This window comes from Ictidomys tridecemlineatus, chromosome 9 (genome assembly GCF_052094955.1).
Source record: "Ictidomys tridecemlineatus isolate mIctTri1 chromosome 9, mIctTri1.hap1, whole genome shotgun sequence".
Classification (NCBI taxonomy): domain Eukaryota; kingdom Metazoa; phylum Chordata; class Mammalia; order Rodentia; family Sciuridae; genus Ictidomys; species Ictidomys tridecemlineatus.
The window spans coordinates 29,601,324-29,626,905 of NC_135485.1; the positions used below are offsets into that span (position 1 = coordinate 29,601,324).

The following is a 25,582-nucleotide window of genomic DNA, read 5'->3' on the forward strand; positions in this document are numbered from 1 at the left end:
GACAACTAAATGGGATGATGTGTGTAGGGTTTTGTACATGATAGGTGCTACACAAATGGCTACACTTGAAAAAAAAAAAAATCCTGTATTCTCCACCTGCTGTGCTCATCCATATAAACTGAGCCTTGGTATAACCTGGAGGTTAGAAGCCTAGACTCTGGAGCAGGCTGGGGTTCAAACCCTGGCTCTTCAACTAATTAGCTGTGTGACTTTGGGCTGATTATTCTGTGCCTGAGTTTCCTCATCTGAAAAGTGGGGCTAATTACGGTACCTGTCTTGGAGAGAATAATGTTACAATTAAATGAGTTTATACATATAGGTATATAATTATGAGTAGATAATATAGTACCTTTTAGTAGTACTGTCAAATTGGAATTTAATGTGAACCACATAGAGAATTTTTAATTTTCTACTAGCCAGATTTTTTAAAAAGATAAAAAGAAATAAATGGAATTTTTTTTTGCAAAACAGGGGATCAAAACATGAAATTAATTTTCATGTATTTAATATAACCTAACATTATCATTTCAATATGTAGCTAAACATAAAATTATTAATGAAATGCTTTACATTTCTTTTTTGCTTTGAGACCTAGTATGTGTTGATTGGTTTAGGCACATTTGAGTGCTCAATAGCTTTAGATGGATATGTTATCTAGGCCCAGGTTAGAGGCTACTTGAGTTCTGACTGGGTTTAGTTGCCTGCCCACATCAGAGAAAAGAGAAAGCTATATAAAAAGGAAAAATGAATTAATTGCAGTTTGGCCCAAACTAGGAAGACCTACTTTCCTCATGCTACAGAAATGTCACAATTGGTAGGAACAAAAAGCCAGGAAATATGCATATGTAGATTCAGTCAGGCTGTGCTAGCCAGAGTTAGATTGCAGTTCCTGTTTTGTGATTTTCACCAGGGCTTTGGGGGTGGTTTCATCTCATTCTCAGCATGAGATGATGGACTGTAGAAAGCTGAGGGGAGGAAATGCTTGAACAGATTAGTAGGAAATGGATAAGAAAAACAATTTGGAGCTTCTGATTTTAAATGGGCCCATTACAGATAATATAATAGCAACTATCATATCATATAACGCAGCTCTGTAGTATCAGTTATTATTTGGAAGAATCATAAATATCATTCTCATTTTGAGAGAAGATGGACTAGGAAGAACACACGGTTCTCTATTTAAGATGTATGTAACCCTATCTGTTTAAGTTCACAGAAATTATGTGGATTTTAAATGTTTATGTCATTATAGTATTGTATTTATAGATTTTTGAAATAAAACATCCCCAGTGTAATTTTTGTAAATTTCAAATCGTGCATGAATTAACTTCTGTTTCTTAACACCCGTGTTATTTACTACCCATTATTATTTAAAGGTTCCTGGGTGTGAGGCCCTGGGTTCTATCACCAACAACACACACGCGTGCACGCGCGCACACACACACACACACACACACACACACACACGTCTGGAAACAGGTGTGTTTGTGATGTAAACGTCTGCCATCTTGAGCAGCTTCTATATGTTATTCTTAACCTGAAGCTACTGTTTTTAGACTTGTAGTTTCCTATAAATTCCCCATAGTTTAGATCAAACCCTTGATTTGCCAAATATCTGCAGTTTTTCCAAGTCTGATGTGGTATAGGACTAGGAAGAGGAACTTCCCTTCCTGCTGTGGTTGGAGTAACTTTGGATCCAGTGGGGGTTGGGAAGCTCTGCCAGTTAAGGCTGTAGACAGGCTCCTGCCAAAGAAAATGATAATGATCTAAACACAGACGTGGGCAAATCTATAAACCCTATTTTGTAGGTTAATGATGCTACCTACGAGATTCCAGATTTCTCACCAACCATTAAAGGTGTTCTTTGGGAAAACTGGCCGATGGATAAAGGCGTATTTATTGCTTATGATGACGATAAAGTGTACACTTATGTCTTTCATAAGGACACCATACAAGGTACTGAATCACTTTTTTGTACGTTCATTGGTAAATCAATTTCCATTGCAAAGAAATTAAAACCTTCCTTTCTGATGTTTGTGCTAAATATTCACTTTTGTCATTAAGAGGTCTGCTTTATGATATAGGATCCAAGGTTATTTTGGCTGGTAGCACCAAAGTTCCCTTCTCTCATAAACCTCTGCTGTTGTACAATGGTGAGCTGACCTGCCAGACAGAGAGTGGAAAAATCAACAGCATCTTTCTCAGCACCCACGGCTTCCTCCACAGTTTAAAAGACAAGCCGCCTAACGAACTGAGACAAATGTTGGCCCAGACTTTAATGCTCAAAAGGTAGGGTTGCAGACACTTGGCTTGGAGCTTCTCACGTGCTTTTGTGATTTTTCAAGGTGAAACCCAATTCAGTAGATATGCATAACACTACTGGCTTACTTCACAAGGCTGTTATGAGGCTCAGATAAAATAATGAATAGAAAAATATATATAAATTCCAAGGAAGTACCACTATTGGATGTTGTAGCTAAAAGTATTGTTTACAAGAAAAACCCTTCAGAATAAAAAAGTTTCTAAGGATCTATGTAGCCCAGGTGTTATGAAATTCTAATAAACTGAATTATTTCGACAATATCGCCTTTATCATAATGAAGTCTGACTTTGCCTTGCTCCAAGATTTCCTTTTCCTGCTGTTTTCTTTTATGTCTTGGGACCACCGTGAATTCTTTGGTGGTTCTGATTCTTCTAACTATCTCTGAAGTGGTGCTATTTTTAGCATCCCCCTGAGCTCCTTTATTGTCTTCTCACTCTGTTTCTCCTGAGCAAATCATCTCTACTTCCAAAGCATCGATATAGTCCATGTGAGGCTCACGTCAAAAGCTGTCTTCATCTTAAACCTGTGTTTACAACTAACTGCTTTCAGAACTCCACAAGCTCCTCAAACTTGCCTGCCTAACACAGAGCTCTCCTTCTTCCCCCATCCCTGTCTTGATCAACTTGTCCAATACACACACACACACACACACACACACACACACACACACACACACACACACGAGCACCTCGACTTCAAGATCATTTTCTCCTCTTGTTCTCCTGTGTCTTCATTCAGATACTGACTTGGAACGATGTATCATATGACCACTTGCTAACTGGTCTCTTTCCAGATAGCCTCATGAAGATCTGTTCTGTTTTCACACAGTTTTCTTTTCTTTTTTCTTTTTTTAGTTATTGATGGACCTTTATTTTATTTATTTGTACATGGTGCTGAGAATCGAACCCAGTGCCTCACGCATGCTAGGCAAGCGCTCTACCCTGAGCCACAACCCCAGCCCCTTCACACAGTTTTAAAAATATGAATCGGATCCTCTCGTTCCTCTGTTCCAGATCTTTCAGTGGGCATGGCTGTGTAGCTCAGTGGTAGAGCACTTGCCTAGCATGCACAAAGGTCCCATGTTCAAATCCAAGCATGAAAAGAGAGAGAGAGAAAGAGAGAGACTGACTGACTCTGACTAAACTGTAAAATTTAAAAAAAAAAAATTCAGTTGACTTACAATTGTCTTTAGGAAAAAAATCCAAATTCCTCAGGGATCCCAATATGGCACACTCAGCTCTGATTTAATCCGAGCCACAACCGATTCAACTGGCCCCACTCAGCTCCCTCTCTGTTCCACTGGCAGCTTAAATTAATTATTTTTCATGCTTCTTCCTGGAATGCCCTTCCCCCATCTGGAGGACAAAACTCCTCATTCTTTAGACACCAGGCAGCCATCTCCTCCAGGAAGCCTTCCCTGACTCCCCCACCCCCACCCCATGAAGTCCCAGCTGGGGGTTTTGTGGCATGTTGCCTCAGGGCCAGGATGAAGTGCCTCTAGTGCTTCAAAACACTTCACTACTTACCACCGCTGTGTGACTGTAACGCGCCTAAGCTCACTTCTTCATCAGTAAAGGAGAAGTAACAATTTGTAGTGGGTGAGGTTGTTGGGGTGGTATATTAGAATGTGTGCAAACAGCACAAAGAGTCACGTACCCAGAGCACTTGGTTCCCTCTGTCGCACCGGGTGGAGCTCATTTGTTCACTTCCCTGTCTCTTCCTCCTTCCCCAGTCATAGCTGTCCTAAGGGCAGTGACTGTGTGTTTGACCTTGTATCTTGGTTCTAAGCACAGTTCCTGGCACATAGCACAGAGGTGCTCAGTAACTGTGTGCTGGATAGAAAAATGGACGGGTGGGCAGGTGGATGGCTGAGTAGGTGGGTGTGTGGGAGGTTTTCACTGTGGCAGATTCTGTGAAGTTGAATTGGCATGTGTGTTCATGTTTTAAGCCAGAGATCAGCAAACGTTTTCTGCTATGGGCCAAATGGTAAATATTTCAGGCTTAAGGGCCACAGGGTCCCAGTTACAGCTGCTCAGCTGACTCTTGGAGCACAGAAGCATCCAGAGAGAGTCCAGACAGAGCAGGCTGCCAAGTCACCCTGTTTCACTCAGACTTTACACCAAAAGCTAAAAGCAGATTGGACTTATCCTTTTGGCCAGTTTACTGACCCGTTTTCACCTTCTAAATTTATAGGACTTTATTAGGTTTAAGTGTAAACAAAAACAATTTTCATCTATCTGTGAAATAAAAGTACAAAAAAAAAAAAGAATTAGTTTAGTTAATTGAGGCAGAAGGGCTGGTTACAAAGAGTAGATTCAAATTAATTTTTTAAAAGGCAAGGGAAAACATTTGTCATACAAAAGAAGAAAGTTTATATATTTTTTCATTAACAAGTGACAATTATAGGTTAAAAAAATGTTTTGCAAAGTTTATTTAGTACATGATAATAGATCATATGTAATCTGCAAATTGCCAAATAGGTGGCAGTGGCGCTCTCCAATTAAGTGTGTATACTCAAATCCCAGGTTTGCTGATGCCTGGGACATATGCAAGATTCTGAATGATCATGCTGCCTGGAATGATTTGGCCAAAGCTTGCATGCATCACATGGAAGTGGAGTTTGCAATCCGGGTTTATCGGTCAATTGGAAACGTTGGCATAGTGATGTCCCTAGAAGAAATAAAGGTATACAGCATTTTATGAGAATTATCAGATTAAGATTTAAATGCTATTTCTTCAAATATTTTACTTCCTTAAGTTAATGTTACCTAACTCATAAACAAGCAAATAGAACATTGCCACTTTCTACTGAGCACAGTCTTTTTAAAAATGAAGTTAAACCTCTGTATTTCTTCTTATCAAAACTGCTTTTCTTTGCAGGGAATAGAGGACTACAATCTTTTAGCAGGACATCTTGCCATGTTTATGAATGACTTCAACCTGGCTCAGGACCTGTACCTTGCATCCAGCTGTCCTGTGGCTGCCCTAGAGGTATGGCTTTAAATAAGGAGGGAAAGAATGTGCAGAGAAGGAGCTCTCCCCTTTTTTCTGGTTAAAACTTCTTAGTTTCAGACACCATATGCCTTCCCCCTCCTAAAATGTAAACATTTAAGCTTTTAAGAATCCCTGAGTAGCCAGGCACAGTGGTGCATGCCTGTAATCCCAGCAACTCAGGAGGCTGAGACAGGAATATCACAAGTTGGAGGCCAGCCTCAAGCAATTTAGCAAGGCCCTAAGCAACTTAGTGAGACCCTGTCTCAAAAAACAAAAAGGGCTGGAGGATGTGAGTAAGAGGTAAAGCACCTGTGGGTTCAAGCCCCAACACACACACACACACACCAAAAAAAAATCCCAAAGTACCATTAGCTTGAAAATATTTTCATTCTTCATTTGGGAGCAGCATAAAAGGCATGGTATTATAACATTACTAAATAATTTAAAATCTAAATGTGCCCAAAGAAAACAGATTGTATAACTTACAAAAATATTTGCAAAGACAAATAGCTGCCATTTCTTGAATGCTCACAGGTGCCAGGCAGTTTTCTAAGCACTTGACATTTATTAGCTCATTTAACTCTCACAAAAATCCTATAAGATGGTACTATTATTTTCTCTATTTTCTGCCTGGGAAAACTAAGGCACATTTATCTTTTATCTGTTTATGAAATTCTCTTATGTATCGAGAGTTGTAAGGAGAGGAATTGGAATAGAATGAAGGACCAAGTTCAAGGGCAGAGTGGAAGAAGACATAACAATATAGAACAATGATCAAGAGCACAGACTCGAGAGAAGAACACTTCTGGGCTCAAATCCCAGCTCTGTATGACCTTGGATGAATTATTCAACCTTTTCAGCCCCAGGTCCCTCTTCTTTAGAGTAAGGATAACTATATCCAGCCCGCAGGATACTTGTAAAATATCTTCAAAGGAAATTAGATCTTTTAGCACAGTGACGGATCAGTAGACATAAAATAGTAGTTATTGTAATTATTAATGTTCTTCCAGCCCAAAGCAGCATTTCTACAACTATATAAAAGGAGTAGTTTTGAAAATATATTTGTTACTAATTTCACAGCTTTTCTTTTTCATATTGTTGTTCTACAGCAAATTTTCATTTTCTTTTATGCAATGCTGGGATCCAACCCAGGGCCTCCTACATGCTTGGCAGGCACTCTACCACTGAGCCACATCCTCAGCCCTAAATTTTTATTTGCACTTTACATTGATGTTTCATTTTTATTTTTACAGCAAATTTTCATTTTTGTTTTCATTATAAGTAAACTAAATTCATTCTTTTTAAGAAAAAAAAAACTAAGGTTATTTTACCCTATTATTTGAGATAACTGGGGACACCCTGAGAAATCTTCAAAGCTTGGATGGGTACTGACTTAAGTAAGAATGTGACTACAGTGAGTAAAGGCAGTGCCGTCATCTTGACTCCTCTTCATTTACCTGTGGAAAACCTGTGCCCCTAGCTTTGTCAAGGATTTGAGGGATGGCTTCAGAAATGAGGGGTAATTGCAGTCTGTTATTCTTTAACTTCATTCTGAGTGGTAAGTTAGCCAGTGGAGAGGGCAGGGGCAGAGCCCTACTACTGGCTCTGTTATGAACTGGCCGTGTAGCCTGTGTCAAAACTAGCCTCTCTTTGTCTCAGAGTCTGGATCTCTAAAATGACAAGTCCATTGTGAAAGGGTAGGAGTGAAAAGTAAAATAAGCTAATGCCTTAGACCAGTGTCTGGCAAAGAATAACACTTGAAAAATGTTAGCTATTCTTAATTCTTCATAAAGTGTACATAGGGCGAGGAACAAACTTTAAAAGATTCTGTAATGATAAGTTTGTATTTGGAACTGTGTAACTGACCACAGGAACCACAGACACTGGTAAAAGATAAAAGAAACCAGGAAGGAAGAAAGTTTACATTTTACTTATGTTTTCTGTTATTTCTGTTGCCACGTAGCTTGAAATTATCTAATAAAATAACGTTAATTCCTATAATAAAGTGTTTCCCAACTTTTTTGTCATTGCCCCTCAAAGATGAAAAATTAAATTTAATTGAATGCATTAATTTTTGTTGGTACATTATGATCATACATAATAGTGGGATTCATTATGCCATACTCAAACACATGTATAGCATAATTTGATCAATCTCATTCCTCAGTACCTTCCCTTTCTATCCCCTCCTCCCTCCCCAATCCATGTACTCTACTGATCTCCCTTCTATTATCATTTTTCAACTAGTGCATTATAATTATATATATATATATATAATATTAATTTTAATTTACCCCTATTGAGAAAAATACTAAGGAATAAGGTTTTTTTAGGTAGGATTGAGTATGGGAAGGGCCACAAACCACTGTAATAGCTAAATTTAGGGCTCTGTTACCACCATTGAGACTGTAGAAAGTACTAGTTATCCTTGTAAATGCCAAGTTTCACTGTTTAAAAAAAAAAATCCTTTTTTTTGAAATTACTTTTATTAAAACTGGCACTATATTATAACTTTGCAAAATAGTTTGCTCTTTTGAAATCAAGGTCTCTTCCTAACAGATGAGAAGGGATTTACAGCATTGGGACAGTGCTCTCCAACTGGCAAAACGTTTGGCCCCAGAGCAAATACCATTTATATCAAAAGAATATGCTATTCAGCTTGAATTCACGTAAGTCCTCCTTGTTACATTTTTTTTTTATGGGGGTGGGGGCACCAGGGATCGAACCCAGGGATACTTAACCATTGAGCCACATCCCCAGCCCTTTCTTTTTTTTTTTTTTTTTTTTTTTTTGAGACAAGGTCTTACTAATTTGCTTAGGATCTCACTAAATTGCTAAAGCTGGCTTTGAACTTGCAATCATCCTGCCTCAACTTCCCAAGCCATTGGGATTATAGGCATGTGCCACTGCACCTAGCCATCATTATGTTTTCATAGGTAGCTAATTGCTACATATTTTCATTTTTTAAATATTTTTTTAGTTGTAGATGGACACACATATCTTTACTTATTTTTTATTTTTTATTTTTATTTTTTTAAGAGAGAGAATTTTTTTAATATTTATTTTTTACTTTTCAGTGGACACAACATCTTTATTTTATTTTTATGTGGTGTTGAAGATCGAACCCAATGCCTCACACATGCAAAGCAAGTGCTTATCAGTGAGCTACAGCCCCAGCCTCTACATATTTTCATTTTAAACTGCCTTTAATTATAAGGTTCTCCCTTGACTTAATAATTGCTTTTTAGAGAGGAAAAAAAATGATGCTTACTATATATTCAAAAAACATTTAGCTGTGCATGGTGGCACACACCTGTAATCCTAGTGGCTCCAGTGGATGAAGCAGGAGGATTGCAAGTTCAAAAACAGCCTCAGCAATTTAGCAAGGCCCTAGCAACTTAGCAAGACCCTGTCCCAAGATTAAAAACAAAAAACAAAAAAACAGGGCTGGGGATGTTGCTTAGATTACACACTGAAGGTTCAATCCCTGGTACCAAAAAAAAAAAAAAAAAAAGTTTTAGCTGACTAATGATATCCTATCCATACATTTATCCACTTTGATTTTCAGCATCAAAATCTAAGTTTGGGTCTAAGCCTTTTCAGCATGGAGAGTGATACACTGTTTCATAACCTGTGTGTAGGAGCCTGACCTCCTTTAACGCTTTGAGGATTTGCAATGTAATTCCAAGGCAGAATGAAAAATGCTGAATTTTAGTCTATGTCTTAGTCCATTTGTGCAGCTATAACAGGATACCTGAGACTGGGTAACTTATGAAGAACAGAAATTTATTTCTCACAGTTCTGGAGGCCAGGAAGTCCAAGATCAAAAAGAGTTCTCCCTCATACCTTTGTCCTGATGACTTTATGGCCTCCCAATACCATCACATTGGCAATTAAGTTTCAATATATATGAACATGTGCCATAGCAGTCTGCATCTCTATTAGTTTAAAATTATAGATTTTTCTTTTTAAAATTGAATTGCATATGGATGAAAAATAGTATTGAAAGTCAAGAGAAAAGCTTTTCACAAAGTGATGCTCGGTGCTTGAGTAGGAAACCTTTTTGGTACATCAGTAGGCTTTGCAAATCTCTCCTACCTTTGGAAATTCCATAATCTATGCTGGGAAATTTAGAATTTTCTTATTCTATTAATTGTTAGCTCATCTTATTTGCCATAAATTTTGTTTGTTTGTTTGGTACTGGGGATTGAACCCAAGGGTGCTTTACCATTGAGCTACATCCCCAGTCCTTTTTGTTCTGAGACATGGTCTTGCTAAATTGCTGAAGCTTTCTCAAATTTAGGAAACTCCTACCTCAGCCTCCCGAGTTGTTGGGATCACAGGTATGTGCTACCATGCCCAGTTGTCAAGTCTTAATCAATAGACACTACATTTTTATTTCAGTGCTGTATAAAACTGTAAATGTAGAGGCACTCAACATCTAGTTTTAAGTTAACATTCAGTTGTGGTTATTTCTACCAACACAAATAGCTACAAAGACTATAAATGAATGACGTATTTGCAAATATAAGTTCACACAGTTCACACATGCATGTGTATGTGCAATGACAATATCACAACTGGGTAATTTCTCCTGACATATATTATAAGATACATTCAAATTTCAAAAATATTAGAATGTAGAAAAATACTGGTCTTTGACAAAGAAAGAAAATATGTTTTAACATTTGACTGTTACAAAAATGTTATGTAGTTACCTTTTATTTTCATACAGATTTTGGATTGTGAGACTATTGACCTCCAAATTTTGGTTGTAGAAATCGTTTCATCAAAAAGTATTCATTTTTGTTCAGGATAACTAATTTTAAATTTTCTTTTCTCCAATAAAAAGCTTTTTGAAGGCGTTATTTCTTCGGAGTCAGTCTTGATTTAAATTTGCCTCATTTCTGTCCTTAAGTTATTCCAGGGGTTGGGGGTGTAGCTCAGTGGTAGAGCCTATGCTTTATCAAGTATAAGGCCCTGGGTTCAATCCCCAGCACAATCCTGCCCCCCAAAATCCATATACCAAACTGTATTAGAATCTTAGAATCAGAGATAAGGCCTTAGTGCCTTGGCCCTCCATCTCCATCCTAAGAGTGTACCTTAGAGTATAAAACTTCTGCACCGAAGAGAAAAAAATGATCCACCATTTCCTGACAGAAAACAAACAGAAAGTTTCCAGAAGCCTCAGGAAATTGATGCTCTTGGAGCAAACTCAAACCAGCTAAGGTCAATTGAAGGCCTAAGCTTCCTTGTTTTGGGTGGTGGTGATGGCAGTTGCTTTAATTCTTTCTGCTTGACAGTTGACCCTGGATCTACCATTCTCAAAGGCTTCACTGCTAATTTATATGCAAACCTTTTGACACTGGTCTCATACATTCCAGCCCCCAACCATCAGAATAGTTTCTCTTGTGTTAATAGTGACTTGCCCTGTGGCATGGAGGTGCATGCCTAGAATCCCAGCAACTTCAGAGGCTGAGGCAGGAGGATAGCAAGTTTAAGGCTAGCCTCAGCAATCTAGCAAGGCTCTAAGGACTTAGAAAGATCCTGTCTCAAAATAAAGCATTAAAAAAGGCTGAGGGATGTGACTCAGTGGTTAAATAACCATGTGTTCAATCCCCAGTAACCAAAAAAATAAAATAAAATAAAATCATGACTTTTCTAAGTGTGTCCTATCATGAGGTATCAACGACTGATTTTGAGGCCTACAGCCCAAGGCCTGTGCTCAGTTCCCAGTCTGTTTCATTATTATATCCAAGACATTGATTCTGTCAGAGCAAGGCCAAATTTATTCAGTTTAGAAGAGATTTAGCTCTCCAGTGTGAGATTAGACTAATGAGCTAGATCCATGTGAGAATAAAATAATAAAGCAAGGTAACTAATATAACATAAATCAGAGTTCCAGAATCTCAATTTAGCATCTACTAATTGAGCAGGCTCCCAAAAAAAGAACTGTCATTTCTCTTGTCCCTAGGTGGGTTGATATAGTTGGACCCAAATTAGAAATTTCTACTCAGGAATATTGCAAAGCCCTGGGCTGACCAATAGAAAGTTCTCAATCATCCCTTGTGTATCAGTAGTTGAGGAAAGTGAGTGAGGCCTAGACAGGTTGAATAACTTGCCTAATCTGATAAAGTGGCGCTAAGATAGATCCCAAACGATGCCATTTTCAGAGATGATTATACAAAAAGAGATGGTTTCTCAGAGGAAGATGGGTCTCAGCAAAAAGGTCTTAAGCAAATCATGGTCCTAAATAATGAAAATTAATTGATATAATAAATAGGTCTTCTAGATATGCAGATCTATGTTAGTATTCATCATGGGAACAGAGCCTATATTAATTATTGATATGGTTAGGATCGTAAACGTCCCCCAAAGGCCATGTGGTAAAGGCTTGGTCACCAGCCTGTAGTGCTGGTGAGAGGTGGTGGAACTTCTAGGAGGTGAGCCCTAGTGAGAGGTCACTGGAGTGTGCCCTTGAAGGGGATAATGGGGCCCCAAGGCCCTCCTCACTTGCTTCCTGGCTGCCGTGAGGTGAGAGGCTTAGCTCCGCTGCACATTCCCTGCCATGACACTCTGCCTTGCCACAGGCCCAAAGTAAAGGGTCCAAGGGACCATGAACTGCTCTGAACTGTGAGCCAAAATCAACTTTTCCTCAGGTTTCTTATTCTCAGCTGTTTTGTCACAATGAAGGAAAGTTAACTAACACAATTATATCATGAATGATACGTTTTATCAAAGTAAGAACCAGCGCCCTCAATACTGTAATACCCAGGGTATTCTTCCATGTCTATCTTTAATGAACTGATGGTAACCCAGATTCTCTCAATACATATTCTTCTTATGAATATTGGGTCTTTGGAAGAAAGCATTAGTTTTTACAGTCACATGATTTGTCATTTCAAGCCCTAAAGGAAATAATTAACCAACGGTAGCTCATAAAATTTGCTGTAGCCTCCCACAAATGCCTACCAAGTCCCTCACAGTGCAGAGTGATCCATTTTAATATTTTCAAAGTGACAAAATAATGATGGGCTGCGCTCTGAAAGAATGCTCGCATCTTTGTTGTTTATCACATCTTTCATGAACTTAAGCAACTCAGAGATTATCTCTTAAGTTTTGTACATATAAATAAGATACATAAATATGAATTAAATTCACTCTGATTTTTCTTTCAGGGGTGATTATGTAAATGCTTTGGCTCATTATGAAAAAGGAATAACAGGTGAAAATAAGGTAATCTCAAATAAAGATCTTTATCCTGTTCTTATTTGCATTGTACTTATTCAATATCTAGTAGGTGACCTGTTTTTCTGTTCATTAGCACATTTGCAAAAACATAGTTAAATTATTTTAAACACTTTTTAAACTCTTAAAAACTAAAGATGGCAATGTTTTCACCCATCTGAAAAGAAATGTTTTCTACTACAGCCTAAATATAAGCTTCTAATTAAGGCTGTAGTTAAAAAGTGGCATAAAACTTTCCCATTTATAGGCCAATATAATTCAATAAGAAAATGAATGAAAAAATTAGGGTACATCCTAACAATGTAACATTAGAGGACTAAAACAGATTCATATGTATTGACGTGGAAAGTTCCTGAACAGGCAAAATGCTTTGCACAGAGTAGATACCAACTCAAGAAGCTCAATTTTGGAATAAAATGGGTATTTTTTAATTTACTTGATCTTATAAAGATTGAGAATCTTTTTTTTTCTATTTATATCAAGTTCTTACAAAAGGAATGCAAGTTCATCATACTCAATTTTTAATAATCACCCAAGGATATTAATGTGAGAAGTGAGAGTCCAATATTCACTCCTCCGCCCGCACTTTGTAATGATTCCATATGTTGACATCCAGAATCTTATGGGGCTCACAAACATGTATGTCATACGGGTTTCTGCTAAACATAAAATCACTCCCTCCCTTTCATTGAGGAAAGAGTAGCTGTTGTCCACTCTGCAAAGTAGCATTTTGCTTGCTCCCAATCTTTCCAAGTCAATATATATGAGTCTGTTTATCCTTTAAGAGAGTCTATGTTCCATTTCTTGGATATACCATAATATTTCATCTACTCCATATTAAATAGGGTTTTCTTTCCCTATTTTCAAAAATACTGCAAACACTACAATGACTGTCCCACCCAGTACATATTTTTTTAGCTACCAAAAATGGTATTTCTGAAGGATATATTCTTACAAGTGAAATTTCTAGGCCATAAAATGTGCTTTTAATTTTTGATATTGCTAAATTGCTCTTAAAATGAAATTATAGTAATTCATGCATGTATTGTTCATGTATGAGCATATTCTCAACATCAGTGAACCATTTAGTCAATTTGATAAGCACATACATATATATAAAATTTTATTTTATGTGTATTTGAGTGAAGTTGAGCATGTTTTTATTTATTTATTGGCCAGTTATATTTTTTATTAATTACTTAATCATATCCTTTACTAATTTATCTCTTGGGTTTTTTATATTTTGGGGGGCTACCTCTGCTTTACTTTATTCTTTATGTGCTCTATCAAATACATTAACCACTAGCCACATGTAGATGTTCAAATTAATTATCTAATCTACAAATTGAAAATTCAGTTCCTCTTTCACACTCATCATATTTCAAATGCCTAGTAGGCACTTGTAACTATTGGCTACCATGTTGGACAGGGCAGACACAGATTCCTTCCTCACAGAATGTTCTACTGTACATCTGCTTCAGATGAAATAGGATCTGACTCGTTAGTCTTTGCTCCATCGTTTCAGGAGCACGATGAAGTGTGCCTGGCTGGAGTGGCCCAGATGTCCATAAGAATGGGAGACATACGTAGAGGGGTCAACCAAGCCCTCAAGCACCCCAGCAGGGTTCTTAAAAGAGACTGTGGAGCCATATTGGAAAATATGAAGGTAGTCCTTTCTCCGCACAAATGTTCACGTGGTTCTTACACGTAACAAATTTAGTACCTTAATGATCCTGTCTTATTTTAGCAATTTTCAGAAGCAGCTCAACTGTATGAAAAAGGCCAGTACTATGACAAAGCAGCCTCTGTTTACATCCGCTGTAAGAACTGGTAAGAGCTGGTGAGGGTTCGTTTCCAGGCAGGTTTGGAAATTAATGCGTTGGGGTTTCCCCACTTGTCTCCTTGCCAGTCTTCCTACCTGACACTCTGTTCCCCTCAACCGCGCCTGCCATCTTGTTTTTACTACTTAGTTCACATGAATAGCCTTTGCCCAAAGAAGAGCACATTTTGCTGATTGTATGAGAATATCTCTAAACAGATAAATTACAAGGAAAAAACAAACAAAACCCAAGAGAGTTAATTAACTAACCTTCATCTTCCCTCATAGGGACTAACAAGAGGCAAAGCAATTAAGTTTACTTTTTCCTATTGCAGCCAAGATTTTTGAAAGATGATACCTGTTTTTTCATTTTTGTTTTTGGCACCAAGGATTGAGCCCAGGGGCAGGGGTGCTCTTCCACTGCACTATATCCCCAGCCATTTTTATTAGCCCAGGCTGGCCTCGAATTTTGTGAGGCCACAGCCTCCTGGCACAGTCTCCTAAATCACTGGTATTACAGGCATATGACACTGTGCCCAGCAGATATTTGTTTTTTGAATTCTAAAATTTAGCATTTGTTTGTATGCAACTACTTGAGGGAGCACAGTGCTGATATCATTCCTTGTGTCTACTTCTCTAGGGCAAAGGTTGGCGAGCTTCTGCCTCATGTTTCCTCTCCTAAGATCCACTTGCAGTACGCCAAAGCTAAAGAAGCAGATGGAAGGTTTGTATGATTTCTTAAATTTATACAAACTTAAAGAAGTAAGTTTGGGGCTGGGGGTGTGGCTCAAGTGGTAGCGCGCTCGCCTGGCATGCGTGCAGCCCAGGTTCGATCCTCAGCACCGCATACAAACAAAGATGTTGTGTCTGCCGAGAACTGAAAAATAAATATTAAAAATATTCTCTCTCTTAAAAAAATTTTTAAAAAAAGAATAAGTTTGATCAATTAATTATTAACATTTACCACTCTCTAAGAAAGACAAAGCAGAGAAAGACAGAAAACATCCTTTATATATAACCTTTGCCAGTCTGAAACCACAGTCTTCAACATCTTTCTATATCTCATACCTCATGCCTTCCTTTATGTATTCAGATATAGACTGGGATATCTTTGTATTTGAAGGTAAATGGAGGAAGTTGAAATTTGGCCTAATGAGGCATGAAAATGGAATTAAGTGATCATCATTTTGTTAAGGAGGATAACTTAGAGATATAGAAAGAAAGAAAAGTAAAGAACCACGAATTCCACACACACATGGCTGGCTGCGCTGTTTAAACCATAAAACAGTATGAAAAGTTAGAAATGAATAATGAATATTAAATGCGCCAAGATCTTCTCCAGCTTAATATAGTACAAGAAACTCAAAAAACACTAATATTGGAAAAAAGGCTCAAGATAAGAAGGCAAGTCTCAGAGGAAATACAGTTATGAAATTGTGTGTGTGTAAACATGAAAAAGTTTCACTCCATGAAGAGTAATAAAACTATGCCACTATATTTGGAAAATGTATTTTAAACTAATAACCATACCGTGAAAATGCACTTATTTTACATGACTGATGGAAGTGTAGATTCCACTTTGGAAGTTTGTACTAAGAGACTTTTAAATGTTAGTGATACCCTTCACTTTTCGAAAAGTAACTTAGGAAATGGAGAGATACATTAATAGTCTTGTTGAGATGGAAAGAGTTGGAGAATTAGTTCAAGCCGAAAAGAAGTCCTGAGCGCCATCTAGAGGTCAACACACTAAGACTTTATATCATTGTTGGGCATATATAATTGTGAAAAATTATTGTTATATGTGTTTTATAAAATAATCCTATATTGCTATTATAATATTCTCACTCAAAAAGGAAAAAACAGTAACATATAAAGAAATTATATAACTTTGATTCAAGTGAGAAAATACAATTCAATATTGGCCTTTTACTGTTTATCAAACCCTTATAAAGAACATATTTTAGTGGGAGAGTTCCTGCTGTTTTTTCTGATGAAATAAAAGGATGTTTAAGGAAAACAAGCAACAATTGCAACACAGTAGGAAAGTGACCCAAACACTTATTGTTATTTCCCTCCTAAACTGACAGTGTTGGGAAAGTTTATCTCAACCAAGTATTTCTTACAGATACAAAGAAGCCGTCCTGGCTTATGAGAACGCCAAGCAGTGGAACAGTGTGATCCGCATCTATCTGGATCACCTCAACAACCCGGAGAAGGCCGTCAGCATCGTCAGAGAGACCCAGTCTCTGGACGGGGCCAAGATGGTAGCCAGGTAACACAGTGCATTCTCATTTTTGGACTTCCAAAAACTAACTGTAAAAGAAGGATCCTGCCTCCACTCGTCAAATACTTAAATTTGAAAGGAATATTTATTCTTTCTGATTTTTTAAATCAGCTCTAGGTATTTAAATCCAAAGGTTGTTTGTGAATGGTCAGCATGAGCATTTGATTGTCTAGTATCATAAGCATATAATGAGGACTGCAGTTTATTTAATAAATTTTTATTTTTAAGTGATTTCTCCTGATTAAAAACGATTTTATTTTGTAAATCACAGACTTATTTTATATGAGGGTCAAGCTAATTAAAGTACTTTATTCTAGGTTTTTTCTACAGCTGGGTGACTATGGGTCTGCAATCCAGTTTCTTGTCATGTCCAAATGTAACAATGAAGCTTTCACCCTGGCCCAGCAACACAACAAAATGGAAATTTATGCAGACATTATTGGTAAATATCATTGTTTCTCTACGTTCTCTAAAAGCTTTTATCATAGAAACACTTTGACTCTTACCATCTAATTATCAGAATGGCGTAGGCCTAGCCACACTGTCATAAATGTGTACCACGTAGACACACATGTATGTTATTGCTAGATTTCAAGATTCCTACAACTTCAAGGTGAGATTGAGTTATAAGACTATGTGATTATTGCAAGGTCTACTCCTATAATCCCAGAGGCTCAGGAGGCTAAGATAGGAGGATTTCAAGTTCAAATCCAACCTCAGCAATTTAGCGAGGCCCTAAGCAACTGAGTGAGACCCTGTCTCAAAAGATGAAGAAAGGCTGGGGATGTGGCTCAATGGTAAAGCACCCCTGGGTTCAATCCCTGGTAAAAAAAAAAAAAAAAAAAGGATATATGATTACTAAAGCTGGGCACTGAAGGCCTGTAGTCCCAACTACTCAGGAGACCGAAGCAGGAGGACTGCAAGTTCAAGGCCAGCCTCAACAACTTAGTGAAATCCTGTCTTTAAAAGAAAGAAAAAGAAAGAAAAGAAAGAAAGATATATGAGTGTATATGATTATTTTGATGAAAAGTAATATTTTTTGGCATGCTTGCCACTGTTCTTAGAAATTACTGAAATAATTTTTAGACCTTTATAACATGAACCATATAATTTATTTGTGTTGTCTTTCTTTAGCGTTTTTTTCATTGAGGTAAAATAGACCTTACCTAAAATTTCCATTTAAAAAGCTCAGTTCTGGGGCTGGGGATGTGGCTCAATGGCACTTGCCTTGTGAGCACTGAGCACATGCTTTACCACCCACCGAGCTGCAGCGCTCAACCTCGGAATTGTCTCTCTCCACACCCTGTCACTGTACCTGTCTTCCTTCACACTTGCAGGTGTGAGGCCCTGGGTTCGATTTCCAGCATTAAGTACGTTCACATTGTAGTGCAACTGTCACCACCACCCATTTATGGAACTACTTCATCATCGCATTCTAAAACTCTGTACCCTTTGTACTCCGCCCCCCCATTCCCCTCCTGGTAACCACTTTCTACTTTGTGAATTTGACTATTCGTGGTACCTCATGAAAATGGAATCAGAAAATATTTGTCTTTTTGTGTTTTTTTCTTTTTTAAAATTCACAAAATGACCCTAAGTTGTTAAAACTCATGAGAAATTTTCTGTCTCCATCTTTAAGAGAACATTTGTTGGGAAGTCATTAAGATAATTGGTGGAAATAAAAAGCTAAAGAGAACAAAGAAGTAGAGATAAAAGCAACTTTAGACCTGCCAGTGTTTCACTTGACAGATATTTGTCCTAACATTATAAGTGACCATTGCACTAAATCATCTAAGTTTTCATAGATAGATAGAGAGATAGAGATGGAGATAGATAGAGATGAGAGAGAGAGAGAGAGAGAGAGAGAGAGAGAGAGAGAGAGAGAGAGAGAGAGAGAGAGAGAGAGAATCCTCCCATAGGGTTCAGTATCCAACCTTTCTCTTGGAAACTCTGTATCTGCCTTGGGCTGGACTTGTAGGGCTATTGTGGATAATTGTTGTTACCCACTGAGCTGCCATGGGTAAATGTATGTAATGAGTTGGAACCTGGGGAGCTGTGGAGCCCTTCTTCCTCTGTGCTTAATAAATTTAAAAGCCCTAAACCAAAAGAAAACAGTAAGAGAAGAACAGTAATAATGGTAACTACCCTCATTGGCCATTTTGGATACTCTCTTTCCCTGCTGTCTGGCACACACAGACTGTTGTTCAGACCAGTCCGTGCTGGGAAAGGGAGGTGGGTCACGTCTGTGTTGGGTTGACTTGGCCTCTGAAGCTATAGGCAGATTGTGGTCATAGTCATCGTGGTTCCTGTTGTTTTAGGAGTTGAGATTTCAAGACTCAAAGAATGACAAAAAGTTCAAAGGCTAATAACGAATCATAACCTGGATTCATCATTTTCTCTCTCAAGTCCTGTTTAGAGTGAAACAAAGATGGAGCAGAGTTAATATCCAGGGTGATGATGATGAATGTCTTCTGATGAAAACAGACACTAAGGGTTTTAGTCTCCAGTTTTTAGATCACTTCTTAGAATTTTTTGTTTGTTTGTTTGTTTAGCAATAAAAGGTAAACAAGTTCTGCTCACGTATTTTACTCAATCAACTTATGTTGTAGGTTCCGAAGACACGACTAACGAAGACTACCAAAGCATCGCCTTGTACTTTGAAGGAGAAAAGAGACATTTTCAGGCTGGAAAATTCTTCTTGCTATGTGGCCAGTATTCACGAGTTAGTATTTGCCAAGAACACATTCCTGGACTCCACAGGAATGATTATGGGAAATGTTTTAAAATGCTAATATGTTTCCAAACACCCAGATTTGGGATCTGTCCACCTTTCTCGTTGTCCTTGGCCCTAGGGTTTGTACCCAGGGCCTTGTGCACACTGAGCACATGCTCTACCACCCACTGAGCTGCACCACTCAACCTTGAAATCGTCTCTCTCCACAAACTGTCACCATCTTCCTAAAATCTCTCACATCTGTCCCTTTCATTCTAACTGCCATCAACCCAGAGCCCGATGACCTTTCTTCTGATTACTCTGATAATTTTCTACTTTCCCTATTTTTAGTTTCTCTGCCTGAAATTCATCCTTCATTTCATTACCCCCCAAACAGTACTTGCTTTGCCTCAGGCAGGAAAACTGTCCAAACAAGAGACACCGTGAGTTCATCTGGGGGGTGAAGCTGAGTGTTGAACGGCAAGGCTGGCTGGCACGTGCCTTGTCTAAAGGGGACAGCCGCTGCCCACCTCCAGCACATCGGGGTCATTCAGGAGTCTTGAGTCCAGCAGTACCAGATTGTATGATGCTCCAAGAGAAACAGAAGTCTGGGTCTGCCAGTCTTAAAATCTGGGTCCAGATATTTGCAGAATACCTCACAGGCCAGAGAAAACACATGTGTGTGAATTTCGCCTACAGGCCACAGTCTACTGTTTCTGCCTCTTAGAAAAAGGCCCACCTCCTCAGCTGGCACTCAAAAGGAATTTCCAGAATTTGACCAGCCAGCCTGAGCCTCCCAATCTGGCTCCAGCTGTTTCGTGGAAGCACCACACTAGGTTCTCTCAGCCAGCCCTTTACCAACCCCCTTCTCCTCTCTCCCTTCACCACCGACCACATACCCATCCATCCTGCAGGCCTCTCCCCCCTCTGCCACCTTTGGACTGTCCCCACGAATAACCATCTCAGCTTCCTCAGAACACTTATAATACCAACTGGCCACACCTGTCTTTTAAGCTTTTTAATTTCTTTATGGGTCTGATGTTCAGGAATTGGGCAATTGGGACTTAAAATAATTGGTTCCTTTTATTATCACCTCACACAGATCTCTCCCCAGTTAGATTGTACCTAACATAAGAAGCGGGGCCGCACACACCAGAGCATTCCTGCTATACACCCATCTCCCACAGCCCCACATACACAGTTACAAGCTATCAATAAATATTTGTTGAAAGAATGAATGAAAGTCACTAAATCTTCCTCCTGCAAGAGGGCACAGTTTGTATTTGCATTTCATCAAAAGTCAGAATAAGATTCTTCAGAGGGTTAACTGGATCCTTCCATTTCTTTTAAACTCCACCCCAAACTTTGAAGTTTATATTTAAGATCCAGCACTGTGCAGGCCCCTGGTGAGATGAAGATTTTTTTCACAAACTAATTCATTTGTATGTGGAAATGTTGGTTTTCCTATTGTGAGCTCAGTCTAAAGACATGTAATTGCTGTTCGTTTCCCATTTTAGGCACTGAAACACTTCCTGAAATGCCCGAGCTCAGAAGATAACATGGCAATAGAAATGGCAATAGAAACTGTAAGTAAACTCTACAATGAAACCTTCAAGAATGCCAGTGTTTTTAAAAACTCTCTGAAGAAATTTCCAAATATATGCAGAAGGAGACCAAACAGTGTAACAAACTCCCACACCCGACAGCTGCCCACACATGGACAGTACTATTTTATTCATGCTCCACCTTCTTTCCTTGGATTATTTTAAAGTAGATCACCGTCATCACATCACTTCCATTTCTGGATAAAAATCTTTGTCTAAAAGATAAGAACCTGGGCTGGTCAGGTATCTCAGTGGTAGAGTGCTTGCCTAGCGGGTCTGAGGCCCTGAGTTTGCTCCCTAGCATCACAAAAAGAAAGACCCTGTGGGTTTTCTTTAGTTGCAACTTGCATAACAGTGACGTTCACAGAGCCTGTGTGTACAACTTGGTCGATATTTTCCTACATGTCAACCTGGGTGACCCTCACAGATCTTCAGTTCTACTACAAAAGGCGCCCTCATGTCACCTCCCAGTCAGCACCCCCACCCAGGGCAACAATCCTGACTCCTGTCCTTAGAGAATAGTTTTACCCATGATGAACTTCATACAAATGGAGACAGGCATGTGTACCCTTTTGTGTCCAGTTTCTTTGAATCAGTGTTATGTAGGGGAATGTGTCTCCTGTTGCAGGTAGCAATGGGCCTTTCTTACTCACTGCTGTGTATTAGTCTACTATATAACTATGTCATGATTTATTTATTCCTTACACTGTTAGCGGGCATTTGGATTATCTCTAGCTTCGGCTTATTATAAATAAAGCTGCTGCCTTAAGCAGTTCATACCTTTTGGTGGACATAGCACTCAGTTTTATTAGGTATGCCTCGAGGAAAACTATCAGTTTATATGGTATACATGTTTTTAGCAATAGTGGATACTGCCAAGCATTTTTTTTCAAGGTGGTCATACCAATTTACATTCTAGTGAGATATTTTAGTCACTCCTCATCTTTACCAACACTTATTGGTCTATTTCAGTTTAGCTCTTCGGATAGATGTGTAGTGATATCTCATTATGGCTTTCATTCATTTTTCTTATGACTGACGATATAGAACACCTTTTCATATTTATTGTCCATTTGAATATCCTCTCTTGTGAAGTTCTCTTCTGTCTTTTTTCCAATTTTGAATTGTATCTACTCATCCTTACTGATTTGTAGGATTTTATTACATATCATGCATATCAGTCTTTTCACTACATACACACACACACACACACACACACACACACACACATGCACACACGCATGCACGCACACACGAATGCACGCACACAATATAAATCATTCAAGATATGGCTTATCTTTATTTTCTAATGGTGTCTTGATGAACAAAAATTCTTATGTTTGATAAAGTCTAATTTGGGAATCTTTTGTAGTTAATGCTTATTTATTTAAAAAATTTTGTCCATTCTATGGTCATGAAGATATCTCCCCAGTGCTTTTATGTACAAGTTTGATCACTTTAGCTTTCTCATTTAGGTCTATGCCTACTGAATTCATTTTTGGGTATGGCATGAGATAGGGTCAAAAATCTTTCTTTTGCATATGGTTATCCAGTTGACCTAGTGCCACTTATCAAAATATCATTCTTTCCCCACTGAATTACCATGGAGTGTTTGTTGTAGATGAAATGACCAATATGTATAATTGATTTTATTTTTGATTCATAAGTTTCTTCTGTTATTTTAGTTATCTTTTCACCACTACCATACTATCTTACTTATTGTATGTAGTCTATGTTCTAATCCATTTTAAATTTCTATGGATTTGCCTATTCTAGACATTTCCTACAAATGGAATCATGCATGCAACATATGGTCCTTGGTGTAGTCTTCCATTTAGCTTAATGTCTAAGACTCATCCAGGTTGTCGTATGTATCAGGACTCCATAACTTCTTATGGCTTAATGAAATTCCATGGTATGACTGTATCACATTTTGTTTATATGTTTATCAGTTGGACATTTGGATTGCTTCTACTTTTGAGCTTTTATGGATAATACTGATGTCAACACTTGTGTGCAATTTTTTGTGTGAACATGTTTTCTTTTGGATATATTACATAGGAGTGGAATTGCTTGGCCACATGCAAACTGTTTAACATTTTTGATGAACTGCACAGCTGTTTCCCAAAGCAGCTGCACCACTTCTTGTTCTCACCAGCACTATATCAGGATCCCAATTGCTCCAACAATGATTTCTTGATAATGTCAAATGCCCAGTTAGGGGTCAAATTTCCCAACTCTCACATAAATGCTTTTTTACAGCAGGTTAGTTCACATCTGTCTCCAACAAAGTCCTTGTGTTATGTTTAGTAGATGTACCCTATGCCTCTTTTAATCTCCCTCCCCACTCCACTCTTTTGCTCTATCTCCTAACCCCACCTCCTGGCCCCTGCCATTCAGTTGTTAAGAAAATGGGACATTTTTCCTGAGGAATTTCTGACATTTAGATTTAACTGATACATCCTTGTGGCATAATTTCTCTGTATTTCCTACTAAGTAGTAGTTAAATTTAGATACTTGATCAGACATAGATCTGACATATTTTGAAAAGTGACTTCTTAGATGGTACACGTACTTTCTATTTCATGGTTGTCAGTAGGCTCATGTCTGAAGTCCAGTTGGGTTGCCGTAGCCTGAGTGCTTAACAACTAATCCATTCCCCACAGTTCTAGAGCCTGGGAAGCCCAAGATCAAGGTGCTAGCTTCCCGTTCCTGTGTGAGGGCTCTCTTCTTGACTCATGGATGGCCTCCTTCGCACTGTAGCCTCACGTGGGCTTTCCTCCATTTATGTACACAAGGAAAAGAGATCTCCCTCCATTTTTCTTCTTTTAAAGCCACTAACATCATCATACCTTCCAGTATGGCACACTGTTTTCCTGCTCGATACCCCCCACTTCAGTGGTTTCACTCTCAACTTTGTGGAGATGATTTCTAAGAGATCTGTAAGCCAGGGTCCCCACCAGAACTTCAGCCAAGTTTCCCAGCTGCCTACCCCCTCTGGGCTCTGTGGCTGCTCCTTGACACCGAGCTGCCTGCACGGGTGTCCTCAGAGAGCCACTGCAAGGGCCAGGCACTCAGTAGGGCGACGTTGTGCAAGCTGAATATCCCTTACCCAAAATGCTTAGAACTAGAAGTGTTTTAGATTTCAGTCTTTTGGATTTTGGAATGCCGGCATAGATTAATTAGCATACTAAAATCTGAAATGCTCCAAAATCCAAAACTCTTTGGACATCATGTTGGCCCTCAAAAAGTTTTAGATTTCAGATTGTTTTGATTAGGGAGATGCACCTGTGAAAGGCTCAGGTCTTGTGCTCAAGATGCATTGCTTTTTGCAAGATGTTGCTACACTGATCTTAAGATTTTTTTATTGAAACCTAAGAAGCATATTCTCTGTACAAAGAAACATCAGCTGAGTAAAGTTACAGTTTCTAAGAATGGATTTTTATTGGCAACTAAAGACTCTGAGTCTATAGTTTCCAGCATTTTACTATAGATACTTCCATGTACTCTTTTATTCCACATCCACAGCAAATGATTGTCTTTCTCCCCTCCTGCTAGGCTTAAGGTGCTGATTTGCTGGGGTTTTTTTCTTTACAAAACAGGTTGGCCAGGCCAAAGATGAACTTCTGACCAGTCAGCTGATCGACCACCTGATGGGGGAGAGTGACGGCCTGCCCAAGGTAGGGGAGGCTGTGCTCTGTGGGGTGCTCATGTCTTCATTCGGCCCAGCTTTCACCTATCAGCTATCAAGGCTTTGGAACACGGGCTTGAAAATTTTGTCTCTGAAATTAGCTGCAGCTCATCTAAACAGACCCAAGTGTTGGAGGATATTACAGACGTTCACTCTTTTTTGGTGGGTGGGTGGGTATTAGGGATTGAACCCAGGGGCACTCAGCCTATCCCCAGACCTATTTTATACTTTAAATATTTAGAGACAGGGTCTCACTGAGTTGCTTAGTGCTTCACCATTACTGAGGCTGGCTTTGAACTTGCAATCCCCCTGCTTCAGCCTCCCGAGCCGCTGGGATTACAGGTGTGCACCACCGCGCCCAGCATGTATATTTACTCTTTCAAGTTAGTGGACCACCTGGGAAATAGCTGCATCCCTCCAGAAAACAGTCCCCAGCACCTTGACTTTTGTTTTAGTTTTGTTTAGCTGGGAATTATGAAAACAATCGCTGTTTCACTGATCCCTAAAAATCAGTGTGCTTTGTTTGAATTTTTTAAATTATGGACATTAACAAAAATCATATTAAGCATAAAAACAACTCACTTTAAAGTAGAAAATAATTGCAAAGATTATCTTTTCAAAATACTCCCTGAGAGTTCCTGCAGAAACTGGTCTTCTCCCTGTCCTGGTGAGGACAGACTTGCCAGCCTTTTAGAATGCCAGGAACCGGTTCTCCCGCTTGATTTTATGGTCAAGGAATGCTGCTTGACCACTCAAGTCACTGATTTAAAGAGGGCTGTACAGAATCACAGCTGGAGAGCAGGTAGATGCCTGAGTCCATTTCCTTTATTTTACAGATTAAGCCACTGAGACCCAGAGAAGCTAAATTGACTTGCCAAAGGACACAGGTCCTTGGTCTGATCCAAA

The 25,582-nt window shown here is 38.7% G+C and overlaps 1 protein-coding gene across 3 annotated transcripts in view; it reads left to right on the top strand.

Annotated features, from left to right (window-relative positions):
- Positions 1-25,582, top strand: part of Wdr19 (WD repeat domain 19) — a 73,385-nt gene that overhangs the window by 31,709 nt on the left and 16,094 nt on the right. For all 3 annotated transcript variants that reach the window (XR_013425761.1, XM_005319916.5, XM_040292539.2), the window contains 14 exons: positions 1,809-1,956; positions 2,085-2,289; positions 4,849-5,008; positions 5,204-5,314; positions 7,877-7,986; positions 12,496-12,553; positions 14,091-14,231; positions 14,313-14,395; positions 15,025-15,108; positions 16,510-16,656; positions 16,986-17,110; positions 19,278-19,390; positions 20,899-20,967; positions 24,588-24,665. Coding sequence is in view for 2 of the 3 variants with exons in the window: in XM_005319916.5 (XP_005319973.3) it covers positions 1,809-1,956; positions 2,085-2,289; positions 4,849-5,008; positions 5,204-5,314; positions 7,877-7,986; positions 12,496-12,553; positions 14,091-14,231; positions 14,313-14,395; positions 15,025-15,108; positions 16,510-16,656; positions 16,986-17,110; positions 19,278-19,390; positions 20,899-20,967; positions 24,588-24,665 (1,632 nt within the window). In the remaining variant the exon portion in view is untranslated. The remainder of the gene's footprint in view (positions 1-1,808; positions 1,957-2,084; positions 2,290-4,848; positions 5,009-5,203; positions 5,315-7,876; positions 7,987-12,495; positions 12,554-14,090; positions 14,232-14,312; positions 14,396-15,024; positions 15,109-16,509; positions 16,657-16,985; positions 17,111-19,277; positions 19,391-20,898; positions 20,968-24,587; positions 24,666-25,582) is intronic.